Source organism: Hydractinia symbiolongicarpus, chromosome 8, assembly GCF_029227915.1.
Source record: "Hydractinia symbiolongicarpus strain clone_291-10 chromosome 8, HSymV2.1, whole genome shotgun sequence".
Classification (NCBI taxonomy): domain Eukaryota; kingdom Metazoa; phylum Cnidaria; class Hydrozoa; order Anthoathecata; family Hydractiniidae; genus Hydractinia; species Hydractinia symbiolongicarpus.
Window position 1 is genome coordinate 14,906,428 of NC_079882.1, and position 19,968 is coordinate 14,926,395.

Below are 19,968 nucleotides of genomic sequence, written 5' to 3' on the forward strand. Positions count from 1 at the left end.
AATGTGATTAAATATTTCTTATTTTTTTAAAAAAGAAAATTTTTTCTAAAAACGTAAGTTTGCGTCAGTAAAAGACACCTCCTTACTTTCTACATCGTTATTAATTTTTCCCTTGTGAGACACAAGAGGTTCGAAGTCGTATGGCTGTAGCTTTGTAAAGCCTTTTTCATGAAGAAAATTATCCGATTCTAAGCTTTGTAAGTCATAATCTTCGTCATTATTACAACACATGTTATCAATGAACAATGCAAACAGTATGTAAACAAAACTTGTAGAAAGTGAGCTGTTGCGCGATGTGACGCATGCTTATTTATTGGGACCTAGTCCTCTCGGCTTTACGCAACCTTGAAAATTATTTGAAATTAAAGGTGTTTCCAGAAGCGCTGAAGGTATATGAAGATTTTTAACGACTGTAAAAGGTTAATTTTGATATACTTATGTATTGTCTTTTTCAAAAACAAATTTTTTCACTAGAGTGCCCCTTTAATATAAAAAAGGAGGAGTATGGCAGTAAAATAAATTATTGCATTTAAATCTTTATTGATTACGGTTACTAACCTGTCATTTTAAAAACATTGTATTAGTATTCTCCTTAGAATCCTAATACAATGGTAATTTACTAAATTAACTGAACTAACTAAATGCCAATACAAAGGTAGCTTAATATACAATAATATACAACTGAGTAAATAAAAAATTGCGATTGATAATGTACGTATGGAATTTCTTAAAAACAACACTTTACTTAGATATTTTTGAAATTTACGGTGGCCCATAACAGCCACACTAAAAGAGAAAAAAACTCACCCGTCCCAAAAGAAAATAACTCACTAGAAAAGAGTAAAGAACTCCAGGCAAAAAAAAAAGCTTATGCCAAAAAAAAAGCAAAGCCAAAAAAAAAGGTCACGTAGAACCTGGTCCATTTATGCTACTATGTATTTTCCGTCTTATAGCTTCAAGCAGTATCTGAAAAAGAAGATCACCTCTATTCCTAGGCTTCAGTCCACATTTTTTAAGTAGTATCAAAAGAGTTTGGTAACTGATTGTGCAGCTATGATATTTTCTCTAAAAAAGGAAGGATATTATTGTAACTAGCCTCTATTAAAGTAATACTTAAGCAACTCTTCTTTGTGGAATATATCATCGTCTCATTGCCCTAATATATCATCTTCATCCGAATCAGCCATGATGATCATATATTGATGTATTGAATGACCCTGTAGTATCATAAAGTGACTGTTGTACGAAGAGTCGAATTTTTAGTTCTTTGTGAAAATAAAAGTAATTTTCTTTTAGCATAAGCTTTTTTTTGTCTTGGGTTAATTCTTTTAGCATGAATTAATTCTTTTGGAATGAAGTTAATTCTTTTGGCATGAAGTTCCTTCTCCTAGTGTGGCAGAAATTGATCTAAAAAGTTCTGGAAAATTCATCATACAAATTCTATTAAGTAAAATTGATGATTCGAATATCTTCATGGAATATAATAACGTAATCTGTTTTAATATAGCTTTGAAAAATGAGTAACAAGAGTACAGACCTAATCCAACATATTTAAAACAGAAGAACAGGGTCATACACAATCAAATTTGTCAAAATGAATCAGGTATTATCTGGCTTAAATATTGAGAAAATTCCAGTCGACATAATTGTAGTATACATTTAGTAAAGGTTGCCCTTTCTTAGGCCCATTTCGTGAAAATTAAAGTGCAATAGCTACTGTAAAGGGACTTGAAGTTTGTTATATTGTTTTTAGTGTTTTTTTGGTCTGATGAATTTTAGCTATACTTTCAAATTTAATAAGAATTCAGAGAACTTTCTCGTGGAGCTAAGACAAAGTTATATGTGTATTGTAAAGGCTTTACTATTTAAAGTTACCGACCTTGTTAAAAAAATATTATTGACCTTGTGACACATGTCTTATAATAATAGTGTTTGAGTGTCTGTCTGTAACAGGCAAAGCAGATGTGTTTATTTTTCTTTGATGTAGCCGAAAAAGTTATTTCTTAATAATTAATATGTCTTAACATTAATAACTTTAATAAAACGCCAATATCTTATTTTAAATTAATATTGCCATTACAATGCACTTAAAACTTTCAGGAAAAATAACGTGGAGACGAGTAGGTGATGTCAGTCATTTTTCACTGCATTGGAGTTACCCTTGTAGTAAAAATGAGAACCTGGGACCAAATTGGGTAATTTTTTCAACCTTGGGTCTTGATGATGTCATTAATGAACGTGTAAACCTCAATATATCTGCAACTGTTTGTCCAAAGTACATGACCCCATAGATTTTATTGATCAGTGTTTCAAGATCTTTACAAAGAAAGCAACGGGTATACAAATTTTTAAAATATTTATTTTCGTATTTTGGCAGGGTCTTCCTTGTTGATGTCAGCAACAATAAAACCCTTATATCTCCTTAACTGTTTTTGAAACAACATAATCTTATACATTATTTTGATTAGCAGGTTCTATAAAATGCAGGCAACAAGTATTTTTTTGTTTAAATTTTTTGAATCATTGCTGACGTCATTAAAATTTACATAGAGGTTCTTTTTTTTATTGTTCCTGTGCCTAAGTGTGTATATGAAAATCGAAGATCAAAATTAAAATTTGAGATATGCATTTATTGGTAATTTCAAAGAAGAATGAACATATCCACTATGCCTGTCACAAACTTACTGCATTATTATATATTTAAATTAGATTAATACAAACTTACACTTCTTTTACCACATCTTTCTCCTTGGATTCTAAAACAACAATATTTACAATACTAGCAATAACAAGAAATCGCCGTTGGTCTGAAATCACACATACATAAAAAGTTAAAAAAATTTAAATATGAAGCTGCTTGTCAGAAACAGCTCAGGCTGTCGGGAGTAAATAACTAAAGAAAAACGGCAGTCTCATACAAAAAACATGATTAAAGTTTGATTTCTATTGTCACATTAGCATAACTATGAGCAAGCCAACACATGAGTTTTGTCTTCCTAAGTAAATAATCCGCAAGCAACACAAAAGTAACAGTAGAACCTGCAAGAATAAAACTTAAGCAACATTGAGCTCTTCGTAAATTTTGTGTTGGTTTTAAAAACAGTACCTTGGCTCAAATTTATTATCAGATCAACTAAAACAGTATGTTACGGATGATGCAAAATAAAAAAATAAAAAAAAACCTGATAAGGAAAGGAGTTTTGACAAATTTTGGTGCTAAAGTGAATACTGCTAGCTATACAGCTTCACACTTTAACAAAAAACTTGTTTGTTTTGATGCAAAAAAAATTTTGTTGTGAAATTTAAATAAATATTATTATGAAGAACGTAAGGTATAGAGAACATTAAAGTCTGACCTTTTCCTTCATGCTGACACTCTTATGCTCGGCTGGTGCATTACACTGAGACTCGAACGAAAGACGGAAGACCATTAAGAACCATGCCACAAGTCAGTCCGACCTTCATCGTCATAGAGAATACTGCGAGAAGAGTGCGCACCAATGCAAGTTAAAAATAACCAGAACATTGGAGTTAGGTGTCCTGTACCTTAATACAGCTTTCAGACGAATGTTCTCGTGATGTAATACCAAATAAAAAACGTTCAATAAAGTTTAAAAAATCTTTTTAAAGGGGGAAAGAGAAATCAAATATGTTTAGTAATAATAATCGAAAAAATTGTATGGTATTAAAAAGAAATCCAGAAGTTCAGTCTCCCACATGACACAGCAGGCAATAAGTCAGCCCTGCCCCCAGTTTTGTGAGCATTTTCAAAGCATGTCACCGGCGACTTCTGCAATATTCAGTTAATGATGCCCTGACCTTCAGTTCATAAATAGCACATGTACAACTTACTTCTTAATCAGTTTATCTTAAAACATAGAGAGCTAGTTAGGACAGAACTATTAACTTAAGAAGTACACCATCGGAAAGGTAGGTCAATAGGACTTGTACTTCATTTCCATTTGTCATTGTCTTAAGGAGATCAATACAAGGTTAATGATGAAACTTTTTACCAGCTGAAAAACAAAAAAAATGTCGACTCAATGCCGACGCAAAACATTTCAAATGTATCTCACGTCAGCAATTTTAATGAAGGTGGGTATTTAATAGAAATATATTTTAGAAATACATTTTAACGTGGATAACAATTATGTATTGGGTAAAGTTTGGGTAAGGGATTACTCTAAAATGCTCAGTTCTGCTTGGCGTGTGTACGAAGTAGAACAAGGCATGTGATAAAGAGCACGCCTGAATTTCACATGGTGTGTGCAGAGGCGTGCGCATGCGATCGCACGCCATTCATGACCAAGACTGTTTAGGTTTTGGCTTTTTCAATCTGCCACAATGACTATTAATATCATACAAAGTTCCTAACTTTGCAAAAAAAAACCGTGATCACAAAATTAATTCAAAACACTATTTCTCTTTCCTTGTATTTCCTGTGCCACAATCAACTAAATCAATGTTTGGGCAAACTAAAGCTCAAAATGCTGTTTTTAAATACGATGAACTTTATTGAGGTACCTACCCCTCTTCCTTTTAGGCTGTGAGTGGATTGACAAAAAGCCAAATTTTGGCAGACAGTGAAATTAACTTGGTTTATATGTAAATTCACAATTTCAAATATTTTCATAAAATTTAGAACAGTGACGTATATATACAACCCTTTTAATTCACGGCGGCACGCGGCAAATGCCGACGTGATTGCCGTCGTGATTTGAGAAAAACTAATATCACGTCGGCAAAAAAATGCCGTCGTTAGAATTTTTATATTTAAAAAAAAAAAAAAATTGTTGCCTAAAGAAATAAAGATTTTTCACTTATTTCGTAAAAAAATACAGTAAAAAACTTTTTTCTTTTCTTTCCTTTAAATCCTTTCTTTTCATTGCTTTCGGGAACTCAAGCTGTGTTTACATTTTGTTTTTTCTTCTACGAACCCACCATGTGTATGTTTTTTCATTCATTCATTTTTTCCTCCACGTGTTCTTTTCTATTTTTAATTCATTCGAATTGCGTCACAAAAAAAAAGAAGAAAATTTTTATTCCCGTAGGGACATCTTCTCTTTTTGTTAAGTCGATTCAAACGTGCCACTTTATTAACAACAAACATTTTACCAGTGAAGACTTCAAAAATGGTTAATTTGTCTGTAGTGAAAAAGTGGAATTTAAAAGAATTTGAGTATTTTTGTGATGATCCAAGTGATCCTTCGAAAGTTACAAAAATAAAATGTTAGTGTGTAGCGAATTTTATGGAGAAAATTCAAAAGAATTAGAAAGGTTACAAGGCCAAGTTAAAATGCAGGTCAAAAAATGGGTCGATGGAAGTTCAACAGTGAAAAAAAATAATGCCGTCGATCATTTGAAATCAAATACCCATAACAAAGCAGTCTTCAAGTAAGGAAAAAACTATCGTCGAACATAGTAGAGACTTACTGAAAGGACAGAAATCACAATTGGTAAAAAAGTTCCAGTTGGCTCATTTTCTTATTGCTAACAACAAATCGTTTCAATTCTATACAGACCTGGTGCATTTTCAGAAAGAAGTTTATAATGTGGATGTGGGATCTGGATACCTTCATAGTTTGTCTGCAAAGGAAATGGTATTATATTTATCAAAATCGATAGTGGAAGAAAATATAGCTATTCCTTTGAATGACGGAACAAGGATTTATTTTAGTGTCTTGTTTGATGGTTCATCCAACGCTAAAACTATGGACGAAAAAGAAGTTTACGTCATAAAAACATGCGATGATGGTAAGCCTCGCTATGATGTGTTATCAATGGAGCAACCAGAGGATGCAAGTGCCGCAGGGTTGAAAGATTCTTTAGACAATGCTATTGGAAAAGGAAACTTTACTCTCAATCGCCGTGAACGTGAGATCGGACTTAGTTCTGATGGAACGAATACAAACAAAGCTCTGTATCGGTTAGAGAAAGAGGAAGTTGGAGATCATCTATGTTTAGTTCTTTGCTTTAGTCATAAGTTAGAGTTGGCTGTTCATGATGCATTTGACAAATCGTCGTTGAATGAAGATGCTGAAGCACAACTTGTGTCAACGTATTACTTGTTCAAAAGGGCAAACCTGAAATGGCGCTTATTTAAAAGGCACGCAATTATGGTTGGTGAATCATATCGTCGTTACAAACGCCCAGGTGGTACTCGTTGGGTAGCACACCAATCTGATGCTTTAGATTCATTTCTATGTAATTTAGCTTCTTTACTTGGCTTTTTAAACAATGAAATTTCAGATCCTTACAATGCCACTATGAAAAAAGAAGGTCCCAGATTGGAAGGGGTGTTGAATGATTGTACCGATTTGATAATTCTCGTTTTTCAAGCTGTCAAAATTGATATCATACGCTTGATAAAACCGACGTCCCTGATCATGGAAAAATTATCTTTAATTCTACCAGAAGCAATCGCAACTATCAACGTAACCTTGAAAAAAATAAGGAAATTAAAATCTAAGATTGAAGAAGATGGGATCGATGCCTTGAAAAATGAATCACTTTTTCCAACGCTAAACATGGTTTTTCTTCCTAAAATTGAATTTGATGAGGATGGGAGAAGTTTGGGACGATCCACTAGAGCTGCTCCTGCAAGTATTGGTGTTACTACCTACAATGGCTATACACTTAGCAATGGCAATCTTGAAAACGCATTACACAGAAACCAAAGGGAAATTCTGAAAGTTTTGGATACTCTGGAAACATCTCTTTGTGAGCGATTAGCTTTTCTTTCAGAAGACCCAATGCTTTTGAGTGCAGCCATTCTTCTTGATTCGCAATCATATCAAAACAAAGAAGAAGAAGAAATAAAACAAGCATGCAATCAACTCGCGGTTCATTTCAAGTCACCGTTAGAAGCCAATGGTTTTGTGAAACAACGTATTCGTGAGTTGTATAACACCGCATTAAAAAATATTCTTCTGTTATCAATAATTGTACAATCAGTGGTTTTATTTTTTTATTTTTTTTTTTTTAATTCAGCTGCTGAACTCACGACTATGTATGAATATATCATTACTTTCATGTCAAGAACATCAAGCGAAAAATGCTGGCAACAAATGTTCACGCTGAGAGAAAAACTTCAACTTCAAAATATACTTCAACTGGTGGAGATATGCTTGGTAATTCCAATTTCAAACGCTGAGGTAGAGAGGGTGTTCTCGGGATTTACAAAGATAATGACACGTGATAGGTGAAATAAAAAATTTCTTTAATACTCATTTCGATGCATTGAATCTCATTCATAATCAAACTTCACTTTATAATAAATTTTTAGATTGTCCTTGAAAAACGAAAGTCAAGAAGCTATTCTGCTAAAAATTCTATTTTATTTTTCTATTCTATTTTGCTAAAAAACATTATTTTTTTATATTACGTGTAGCAATAAGTATCACCACAGGCTGAAAAAAAAAGCATTTTAATAAACACTATCTTTTCAAAAATGACGGGTCCCTCAACGGATGCTTAATCGCCTTTCAAGGCTTTTTTTACATAATGCAGACATACATATCCACAATGTGTTACGACTGTTCCGCCTGTAAGTTCATCATGCAAACTTGATTCATCCGTGCTTCGTCAGCGTTCACCTCCGTACGAGTTAGGAACCGCATGGCCTGTATATCTTCCGTGAGACCGAGGCTACCAACCACGAAGGGGCCGGGCTGTTGATATCTGTGTCTACGTAGTTCCTAATTAGGCCAGGAGTCGGTGAATTAGCTAGGATGAACTTGTTGGCTTTGTACAGTCACACACGTGGTTCGTGTGCCAAAAAGAGAGGTCATGCAAAGCAAAGATTTTCAGTTCTAAGAATAGGTACAGGGGCTTCGATATGTCCAACACGTGGGTGGGGAAATGGTAGCGTAGCTCGTAGTGGTCAATTGTGGGTTGTTTTCGAAACAATGATTTAGAAGATAGAAGACTGCAACTAATGAAAATTTTTCTCTATTATTCGTAAATTTCATAAAACGTTTTAAGTATGATACAAAAAATATATATACAACTTTAAACAACACCGAAAACGAAAGGAAAAACCCCTTTTCTTAAAAAAAAGTTTTGCCGACGTGAAATAGGTATTTGCCAACGTGTCTGGCAAAAGTATCAAATCACGTCAGCACGATTTTGCTGTCGTAAAAAATTCCTAATTAAAAGGGTTGATATATATATATATATATATATATATATATATATATATATATATATATATATATATATATATATATATATATATATATATATATATATATATATATATATATATATATATATATATATATATATATATATATATATATATATATATATATATATATATATATATATATATATATAATTATGTTTTTGTAACAAAATACAATTTTAACCTATTAATTAGTAAAGAAATCTCAGAATATTTAGTTTTAAAAGATTTATATATTAAATATTTAGGAATCATGTTTTTGTAACAAAACACAATTTTGACCTATTAATTAGTAAAGAAATCTCAGAATATTTAATTTTAGATGATTTAAATATTAAATATTTAAGGGGCAGTAACCCTTTTGAAAATCGGAATTTTTTTTTACATAATTAGTTATGAAAGATTGTTTTCAGACTATATATTTATATTTTTTCTGTTATAACACATTTGTAAAGATTTTATAGCTATATTACTATTATCTTTCACCAAAAATATTCAGCCTCAACAATTTCTCTATAAATTAAAACTCATGAATAATTAATTTATTTTGCTGAATATAGCTTTAGTCTGCGCCCCCCGAAATTTGGTACCATTTTGCGTGACAGACAAACAGACACATATGGGTATTATAATTATAATATAGATGCCAATTAAGCCATTTTTTTATATCAGCAACTAATTCCCAATGTTAACTTTTTTGTATTTGCCACAACTGCATTTGTCACAATTTTATTCGCATTACGCTGAGACAACATGTCCCTAAACAAATACTAGCTGTAAAAATTAAAACTAAACTTTCTGTAGCAACGTAATATCTATATATTTGGCTGGAATAAACAATAGGTAAGCAGTGGCAGATATATTACCAAAGATTTTCAAGTTTATTTCTGCATTCAACAACAGGCCTCGTCAGGAAGAAAAATGCTGGCGTGCGAGCTTCGCACGCCATGATACTTTTCAATCATTTTGAGGCGTGCGATGTTCACATGGCATAATTTTTAATGGCGTGTGATGGTGTGTGCTCACTATTGTCCCATTTTTTTCTCAAGTAATCATAGAACTCGCATACAGCAACACTAATTTTGCCATGTTTTAAAGCAGGTAATTTGTTGTGAAGAAACTAAAATGTGCGATGCGTTCATTGTCTATTATTTTTTTTTAAAAAATTATACGTTAAATAGTATTTTTTAAACTCAAACAAAGAAAGGCCCGCAAGCAAAAAATGCTAGACGGCAACTTTGTAATCATAAAAGTAGTTATGTGGTTAAACAAAACACTAAAATTTTTATGACGATTTATAACAAAATTATTTTCTTTAGCTAAAATAAACAAGACAGAAAATTTTTGTCGTAACACCCTCCTCCGTTATAAATAACTTCCAAAACAACATCAGCACATTTTGTATAATTTTTAAAACAACACTAGAAAAAGTCTTTCTGCATGTGGCAATTGATCACCATAACTATAATTAGATATCATGCTGACTCTGTGCTTGCGAAAGAACATGCTGGAAGTGATTTCACATAACGAAAGTAGCAAAAGCATTTAAAGAGTAGACAGAAAAGTTGAACTTTAAAATTTTTTTTTTTTTTTTTAATTTAAAAAGAGCAACTAAATTAAAAAAAAATTAAATGTTTTTCTTTAATATAACTCGCGAGTAACATGATATATATTTTTTAAAGATTTACTTGCGAGTGACCTCAAAAAATAAATACAACTTATTCGTCTTCAGAAAAAAAAGTGTTGTCATCGTGCGAACAATCACTCAAATTATCATCACTCAAATTATCATCGTCGGTTTTACTCTCATCGCTTTCATCAGAGATTGCTATTGTAACTCAGGGTGATTTCTATGGGGGGTTATCTGCAAGTTTTGTTGTCCTATGTTTCGACATGTACTTTTCCACTGCAGCTTCGAGTATTTCCTCTTTTTCTGCCTCCGTCCAAACAGTGTTGTTTCCGGCGATTATCATGGTGTCTTCCATGGTGGCGTGCATCATACTCAAACGTCGATCTGAAAGCAAAGTTGTTAAAGTGCTAAAAACTCTCTTGACGGCACTGTTTGAGGAAGACATACATATTACGAGTTCAACCAGCATTAAAATATTCTGATATTTCTTTTGTTTACTCCGAATCAAGTTGGCCCAAATGTCAGTGGTTTTCTTAAAAGCTTTGTATCGCGTTTTTACAAGTGTTTGTACAGCCTTCCATTCGTTAAACACTTTGTCTTTCTGAAAACCGACTGCTTCAAGTAGTGATTTGAATTTGGTGATCAAAGTCTTTATTGCTTCCAGTCCATTCTTGGTTCGATCTTCTTCCCAGTATTGTGGATCCACCCACATCATACTTTGAAATATGTCATTGTTGGTGAGAAAAGATGAGAAACGATCCCCTTACTCCTTATGACTAGGGCCTTGACACACGATTTCAGTAGAATTCGTCATGTTCAATTCGATACCAATGAATTCGCGGTTCCCAGCTTTTCTTCGTTCATGACCTGCCTTTGGGTATTCCGACGCGACAGTTACAAGGTTATCTTCATCATGTAGATTGAACTTTCTCAGAAAACTGTTTATTGTGTTGTTGTCTTTATTTGTCATTTCTTCCAGCGTCAAAATTGTCTGTTGGACAGCTGGTTTTACTTCATAAGCCATCAACAAACTTTTTTCGAAAACTAACGAGAGGGGTGATATAAGTCCAATATGTCCCTGTAGGCTGCTGTTTGACATAGAAAGGCATATGAATTCAACTTTCGTAAAACCCCCTGTACTTTTGCTCGTGTTTCAGAGCGACAACCACCATCTCTGGCTAAAGCATTTGAGAACGTTGTGATTAAGGCTGGCCCAATATGAAGCAACTTTGCAAATCCGCGCCTTTGATGGCTTATGAAGCATGTACCATGAATTTTCGGTAAAGGATAGTGTGTAATGTTTAGAGCAGCACAAGCTTCTTTTTTTTCAGTCTTCAACTCGCCTGAATTTTTAAACAAATAGAAGATTGTATTGTAGAAGGAATCGCATTCCATAAATTTCGATAGAGGTTTGATCACATCTTATTCGCAAGCTCGAGTCGGTGATTCACACAATGGATCACCACAAGCCAAGGGTGCTCCTCGGCCATCATTGTTAATGCCCCATGGTTTATACCCATGTTCACATTTGCTCTGTCTGCCGTCGCTGATACAAGCTTCGTCTGATAATCGTCTAATGGTACATTTCCGTTTTCGAATACACTGTCTAAACCTGCTTTCAGACTTTCAGCATCACAACCACCAAAATCTGCCATCTCGAGAAGAGAGACCATGTAATACACAGGAAGCCCCTCTTTTTCAGTACGTACCAGTACTAGCTCTTTCTCATTCCCAGTTTTACGGGCTTGGGAACCATCAGATTGGACAGCCATAAAGTGTTTTCCAGAAATAACAGACGCCACCTTTTCACGGATCACATCAGCAATAGTATGGATGAATTTGCGTGCTGAAAATACACAAAATGATATATGATAGAAATACTATAGTAATGTTAGATAGAAATACTGTTTGCTGTGTTTTGTGCTTCTTTTTGTAGATTGGACAATTTGGAAATGCAAGAGTTAAAGAAATCACAACCTCGATCCCATGGCTATCCATTCATCTTTCATTAGATAGCAAAACGAATAAAAGATTTCGCGTTCTATGTTACGGGGCCCTGGGGTCTAGGTTGCAACATTGATGAAATTGTTAAATTTTGTACAAGCTGTAATTAGTTTTAATGTTTTTATAGATTTTGATTGAAACTTGTAATATTTTTAAATATCAAGGGAATGTTTTTATTTTTATGTCAGTAATTAGGTGTAACTTGAGTAAAAACAGATCACCGAATGAAAACGTTAGGAAATTTAAAAAACTAACCAGTTTTGTCGTTATCTTTGCCTCGCACTAAACGAACACCATTTTCTCGTTGATATTTCACAAGAACGCTGAAATGTTTATGGGGCATTGATGGGGTTGATGCAAAGTTGCACGCAGTGCGTAGAAGCTTTTTATAGCAATCACGTGCTAAGGTTTTAATCGAACTTTCAATAGCACATTTCCATTTTGTTCCTTGTCCAGTTTGTTCTCCTGAAGTGCCACCGTTCTCTTCCTTTTCTAAATCCATGGCCAATTTGTGAAGCTCTCCAGCAAGATGACGATCAAACTTGAAAGTAAACGAAGCAATAAAAATCAGAAAGTCCACTCAACAACATTGCGTTAAACATTAAAACAACATCACGCCAAGGGTGATCATGTACTTACATTGTGTTTGATAACTACATTTGTTTTTTCTGTGAACAGCCGTCCAGCCTTTACAGCAGCACCTTTCAATCCATTCGAAATTTTTTCCTTATGTTTCGCGCACAGTTTACACCAAATTTCGATTACACGCGTTCTACCAGATACTTTGCTTGTTTTATACCAGATCACCTTATTTTGGCCCCAACGTAAAAATGTCAAAAGATCTTTTGTTACTCCCTTATTACCTTCCATGCTGCTTGAGTTTTTCTAAAGCAAATGTTGTTAGCAACTTCACGTCACAATTTCGAATACTGAATATCGAACATCGAGGTGGAAAAAGTATTGAATTGAAAACCAATGTAACACCTGCTCTGAATATTACAATAGGTGTTTTGCTTGTATATTTTGCAACGTACCTGTTTTTTTTGCTTGTTATTTAAACAATTTTAGTTCAAAAGCTACAAAAAATCCAATTCAATTATTTGCATTAATCATTCATGTCAATTGAGGAAGAAAAGAAAACTTAGAAAAAAATAAAAATTTTTTAAAAAAATAGACAAATTAAATCCTGCTTCCCTACGTATATTATTCCCCGACACCTTCATTGAACTGAATATTATTATTTTGATGTGCGATTAGCGCACCCCTGAGGTATTTAATGTTGTTTTTTGGAGTGGGCGTGTGCGATCGCACGCCATTTCTGACGAGGCCTGCAACAATGTATAAAACTATTGATAAAATTTAAATCAACATATATACCATGCGCTCCACAATTAAACTAACCCAAATTTTGTGTTGAGAAGAGTTAGCTGTTTATGATATTCATCTGCTCGTTCTCATTTTCCAACAATTTTTATTCATATCATTGTAAGCTCTTATTAAAATACTCTGGCTTACAAGCATAATCTTTTTCTTGTTATAATGTAAATCCTAATTCTCAATATAAAAATGCACATGGAACCATATTTGTGGGCATGCTCACTGCTAAAGTGTTCTTTAAACAACAACAAAACTTCAGGGGTCCTGAACAGACCCCTGAGTAAATACGCAGTTTTTTAACTATCTTCCCAGAAGTTGATGGTGATCTTCACCAAACTTCGCCAAACAAATTATCTAAAGTCTTTATATTCAATATTTTTAACAACTCTAAAGTTTGTTGCGTTATATGAAGTTCAATTATTTTATTTGCACTTATTATATTCGGTCTTTATATTTACATATTTTTTAATAACAAAAAAATTCGTTTCATTAACAAAGTTTGTTCAACAAATATCATTCGTGGTTATTAAGCGTTTTATTATAAAACTTTTAAAAAAAATGTTTTGTTTACGAAATTCTAATAAACTTTATTTTAGTAGAACTAAAAAATAATTTTAAATAATATTGCTGGTGCTAGAATTAAATAATAAGGGGTCATCTACAAAATTCGTAGCAATTCGTATTAAAAAATTCGTATATGCTATACGAATTTTCTTTTGCCATACAGTAATTAAATTCGTATGAAATTTTTCTAAAATCGTATAAAATTCGTATGAGTTTTTGATTAAATTCGTATGAGTTTTAAATTAAATTCGTATGAGTTTTAAATTAAATTCGTATGAGTTTTAAATTAAATCCGTATGACTTGAAAAAAAATCGTAGCTATGAGTTAAATTCGTATGAGTTTAAATTAAATTCGTTTAAGTTTTAAATTAAATTTGTATGAGTAAAATTCGTACGAGTTTAACAAAATATTTGTATGAGTTTTTAATTAGATGCGTATGGTTGAAAAAAAAAAAATCGTTTAAGATTGTATTAAATTTGTATTAAAAAAAAATTCGTTTGAGTTTTTATAATTAGATGCGTTTTAAAAAATCGTATATAGCTACAAGTTTTTTATTAAATTCGCATGGATATGAAAAAAATCTTATATAAATAAGTATAAGAATGTACATAAGAAAATTCTTAAAAAAAGAAATTGAAAACTTTGCGTTACATTGAATCACACAAAAACCATCAGATGCTTTCTTTTTAATGCAGATAATTTTATATGCAGTTTTGTTTGGAGTACACATAGCAGATGTTTAGGCCTTTTTTACAATATCTACATAGCCTGTTCTTGTATACTTCATGTACACAGGTTTTTTTATAAGAACACTCAACTTGGAGAAAGCCGTCAAATGTTTTTAACTTTTACAATTTGAAGCCATATGTTCTTATATGGTTGAATTTTATAACAAAAAAAAGTTATATCCTGCAAATTCTTATTAACTTTAAATTTTGTTTACATTTTATTATCACATTGTTTTGTTTTATATTTTTAGATCTTTACTAAATACATACAGATCGAGGTTTCAAAACCCTATACCAAAGATTATCATACTTCAGTCTAGGAAGCATGCGCGTGCGCCACTCAAAAAATAATTGTTTCAGTGTAAAAAACAAGCTTTTTTATATTTTATTCTGATGTTTGCAATGAACATTTCTAGAAATATTTTTTGATGAGCGGGTCCTTTCTAAACAATTCATGCACAAAAAGGTTAAACTCGCTATTTTTAAATCTGTTGTTTTTCAACAACGAAACTAATTTAAGTTAGGTGAGAAATTTATACATAGAAGATTTTGTAGAAATAAAAAAACCGCTAATCCTAAAACCTTGTTACCTTTATTATTATATTATAAACATTTTAACATTCAAAAACCTTCATTTCAAATTAATGCGAAAATCCTTCCCTATACCAAGGTTTCGAAAACAAATTAAATATTAATGCCGTTAAGCTTGTGAAAGATCAAATGTTCATTATGCGGAAATATATCATTGTGAAAAAAACTTTGCTGAAAGGCCTTTTGTTTTTGTAAAGTATTGGAAAGAAGACAAAAAAAAAATACTATATACAACAAATTATTTTTTTTTCTTTCAGATTGTCTAACTTGACGACATTTTGAATTTACAACTTCGTTAATATTTTTAATATCTTCAAATTCATCGCGATGTCTTTTTCTGGCCGCCGAAATTATGGCTTTCATTCTTCCAGGTGATAAAGCGTCTTTTTCTTGGAGAGAGTCCTTGTACTTCCGATTTCCTCCACCTAAGCTTCCATTTAAAAGTTCTTCCTTGCTGTACAGACGAACCATTATATACATTTTTGATAAATGTTGCACATTTGTTTTTTTCCTTTTCGTTTCTTATCAGGGTTGACTTTTGGCGTTAATGGTGTAATTGGGTTAATTGGAGAAGGAGGAGGAACACAGATTTCATTAAATTGGGGTACCTGAAAGTCCACATCTTCATTCATGGTCGATGTAAGTAGTTCAACGAAACTCATACCACCATTTCCATTAGCTGGTTGCACCATATCTGCATACAAGATCGGGTCTCTTTTGTTGATCTTTCCTTCCATTAAAAATGTTTACGAACTGGAGTCCAGATTTTTACTTATAACCAAATAAGTAACTAACAACAAGAATACAAATCATGAATAGCGATAGCAATTTTGACAGTGACATGGAATGGTTGTTTCATTCTGATAGTTTAAGCAACGATGACGACTTTGACGCATATAAGTTCGTAGAAAAAGGTAATTAAGTATAAGAAAAGAAAATAATAATCACGTTACGTGCTTATGTTTACGATAGGTACTTTCCCTAATTTTAATTCTTTTTCTTTTTTAGCTCGCAACAGAAAACGAGGTAGACCTGTTGTTGAGCATCTTCATCCTGATATCGTTTCATGCATCAGGTCATTCATTGAACAAAATTCAGCAGCAGCACATTTGCGGAGAAGAGACGACGTCATGTATATGAATGGAGTCACTTTAAAAGATATTTGTAGTCATGTCAGAAAAATTCTGGGTGTATCTGTTGACAAAAATACTATCCACCGTTTGATGTTACCGCCACGTCAAAAGACTATTGCGAGTAGACGCTACAAATCCCTTATCAATGCTTCTGTGCCTCCAAAGCGGAATAGCTGCGAAAAGAAAACTCATCCTGATTTTCAATATACCTGTTGCCAGGTGAGCTTGGTGAACGAACTGGCCGTAATGCATGACGAAAATACATTGGCTCTTTCCGTTGACAATAAAAACAAAGTTGAAGTAGGAATTCCTGCAACTAGCAGACGTTGCGCTATTAGACAGATGTATATTGAAGACGAGGTACCAAATTACAATGACCATGATTTCCCCCATCCTAATTCAAAACTAGTTCCAGCTGGTTACTTGATACTCAAGGTAAAGACAACCAGAAGTAGATCAGTATCACCACCAAATAAAAAAAAACAGTGTTAGAAAAAGATCGTTTTCTGAAGGTTCCGAGCTTCCCCGTGCATTAAAGAATCGTACTTTTTCTAGAGATAAAGTAAATCGTGTTAAGGTGAAATGGCCACGTTCCGGACATTTATTGGTCCAACTATATCCATCTCGATTGGTAGAAAGTACTAATGTTATGCATGCGAATCATTTAATACAATTAATCAACGATGAGAAGGTTGCCAAAGATATAGCTATTGGTCCAACTATATCCATCTCGATTGGTAGAAAGTACTAATGTTATGCATGCGAATCATTTAATACAATTAATCAACGATGAGAAGGTTGTCAAAGATATAGCTAACGTTGTTATGATTGCAGACGGTGGGCCAGACTGGTCAGTTAAAGGGATAATTAACTTTCTTTCGCTCGGAATGTTGTGGAAGAATTTGATGTTAGACACATTGATTGTACAGTGTTATGCACCACAACATTCACGGTTTAACCCAATCGAATGATGTTGGTTGTTTCTAACACAAAAAATAATAGGTGTTACATTGCCAGACCACATTAATGGAGTTATACCGGCGTACAATGACGATGATGGTTGGATGGACGTGCTTGACAAAGCCACAAAACAATGTGCAAGATTTTGGCATAAAAAAGTTTATGATGGATTTTCAATATGTGTCAACACATTTACAAGCGATGATCCCATTGTAAAACCAATCAAAGAAACCCGTTCACTTTTAAAAGATTTTTCAAATGCCTCTAAAAAGAAAATAAGCGAAACAGTTGTATTTCAAGAGCTCCGGGATCTGTATACGTTTTTAGTTAACCATGCTAATAGGAAGTTATACCAGCTGGAATTCGTTAGGTGTCAAGATGTAACATGCACACATTGTTCAACAATGCCACATCACAACAACGCTTTTTTAAATAAAATACGTGAATTTAACGGCAGTTGCCCAACACCAGAACCTAGCGAAGTACATCATGGACACTACAAAACATTGATTGAGATAATGCGAGTTAGTCATTTGAATCGTAATGAAAAGTTTCGGAAGGAAACCGAGTTTGGTATCTGCCCACTTGGTTGTTCGTATTCTTTTTTTTCAAAGACGGACAAGGACAGACAGAAATTCATGCTTCATAAGTAAACTTTTTTTATGTATGAACATATGACAATGTATATATTGTTTGTGAAAATTGTTTGTTATAAAAAATGTTTTCTTTAAAAACATGATTATTTTTATTTTCCATTCAATCATGATTTAAGTTCAAACCCCCAGAGTTCGCACAAATAATCGCTATGTAGTAATTTCGCTTCCTCCGTAGTTTCGACAGATAATTATTTACTTTCAAATTTTAAGTTTAAATCATTTTGTTTATAACTACCAATCCTTCGAAATTCGCACGAACAGCGTTTAGAGATCGTTGTTTATAAGTTCCAATCATTCGAAATTCGCACAAATGACGTTTAAAGATCATTGTTTATAAGTACCAATCCTTCAAAATTCGCACGAACAGCGTTTAGAGATCGCTGTTTATAAGAACCAATCCTTCAAAATTCGCACGAACAGCGTTTAGAGATTGTTGTTTATAAGTACCAATCCTCCGAAAATTGTACGAACAGTGTTTAGAGATCGCTGGTTATAAGTTATAATTATTTGAAGTAATAAGAACAGCGTTTAGAAGTTGTTAATGTTTATTTCAAGGCTAGCTGCATAGCGGAAAGTTAGATTTTTATAAAGAAATTATATTGAAAATGAACATGTAAAAATTTTTAAATCCCATTTTGTAAGTTTAAGAACGAAAAGCAGCGACGGAAATGCTTTTTTAGATTGCGTTTCAAGAACGAAGAACAGCGATAGAAAAGCTTTGTTAGATCGTGTTTAAAAAGTTTAAGAACGAAAAGCGGCAATAGAAATGCTTTTTTAGATCCCGTTTTAAAAATTTAAGAATGAAGAACGGCGATAAAAAAGCTTTTTTAGATCTATCCCTGCTTAAAAAAATCCGATTCGCAATTTTATCATTTTCTTCACATAGTGATTCGCAAAGATGGCATTTCGATTCGCAAATTGCGAACTGCTATGCTTCACCTAGCATCCCATCTTTTTTTTGCCACGCAAATGGCAGAGCCGAGGAGCTTACTGCTGAAAAGTAAACAAATAATAAGACAGCGAAAATGTTTTCGCAGTTCTAAGGACCCAATATCCAAAGTTGGGATTTTTTTCCTGGTTCTTTAAACACAGCGTATGTTTTCATTCACAAATTTACTGACTTCCTAAATCGTCTTTAAAAGTAAGTTGGTGGGTGACGCTAACCAAACGTATTTTTATTATTATTTTTTTTTTTTTGGGGGGGGGTCTAGCTACACCCCTCCCCTCTTTTCTTGACACAGTTTACTTTAATGGTGGCCTGACTGTTTTACTGGAAATTCTTGGATCCGGGTTTTAACATTATCAAATTTTGATATAGAAAACAAGGAACTTTTAAGAAAAAAGAGTGGCATATTTGGATTTATTAGCAAAAATTATATAACACAGGAAATTTAAAATACCAAAAGATTATTAGAACAGGATTTATTGTAATTTCAAGTTTTTAAATTTTACAAGAGTTTGACCACAATATCAAACTGCAGTAAAACATTTTGACTGCAGTTAATTTGTGTGGTCATTTCTTCATAAAACATCTAGCTAGCTATTAATAGAGGCAGTTGTACTTAGTGTAGCTATAAACTTGAAAATTTGCATGTTTTCATAAATTTTGGTGCTGAATTTAAATATGTTGGTCATTTTTGTTGAAAATTATTAGAAAATTTCAAGCATGTTAACCCGGATCCGATAATTAGCAAAACTCTATATTCTACCGCATTTCAATACAAGTTTAGCCTTAAAACAATCAAAATTAGCTAATTGAAATTTTAACCAACCAAGATTATCATCATACAAGTACTTTTCATCTTCTTCTTCTTCTTCATGGGAGACAGTATCTGGGGCTGCCACAACTTCCTCCACCATCCTGTTTATTTTGAACACACTTTACACGTATTTTCAGACCCGAACAACGCAGTTCTGTTCTGCCCAGATTGCGAAAACGGTCTGTTTACAACCGGGACAGCCGGATTATGTACGCATGGTCCGATTATGTTTTTATTGAACGCTGATATAATGGCTGGCCAGTTAGGCTGTGATTGGCATTTCCTTCGAACTTTTGTGAATTGAACATTCTCTGGAAGATAGAACACCCCTAAAAACTAGACGTGGCGAAAGAAAAAAGTCTCGACGTAATTCTTAGTA

General features: G+C 33.1%; 2 protein-coding genes across 3 annotated transcripts in view; both read right to left on the reverse strand.

The window, feature by feature from the left end:
- The window catches only part of LOC130654827 (pre-mRNA 3'-end-processing factor FIP1-like), a 45,162-nt gene extending 25,400 nt beyond the window's left edge, over positions 1 to 19,762 (reverse strand). For both annotated transcript variants that reach the window (XM_057457465.1, XM_057457469.1), the window contains exons 1-2: positions 19,602 to 19,762; positions 2,726 to 2,756 (exon numbers count right to left, since the gene is read on the reverse strand). In XM_057457465.1, coding sequence (XP_057313448.1) covers positions 2,726 to 2,756; positions 19,602 to 19,689 — 119 coding nt within the window. In that variant the 5' untranslated portion in view covers positions 19,690 to 19,762. The remainder of the gene's footprint in view (positions 1 to 2,725; positions 2,757 to 19,601) is intronic.
- On the reverse strand, positions 11,219 to 14,381 carry LOC130654829 (uncharacterized). The gene is made up of 3 exons (XM_057457472.1): positions 12,459 to 14,381; positions 12,075 to 12,360; positions 11,219 to 11,661 (listed from the first exon to the last, which is right to left on the reverse strand). Exons 1-3 carry the CDS (start codon positions 12,687 to 12,689, stop codon positions 11,231 to 11,233), a joined length of 948 nt encoding a protein of 315 aa, XP_057313455.1. The 5' UTR covers positions 12,690 to 14,381; the 3' UTR covers positions 11,219 to 11,230.
- Positions 19,763 to 19,968: the final 206 nt, after the last annotated feature.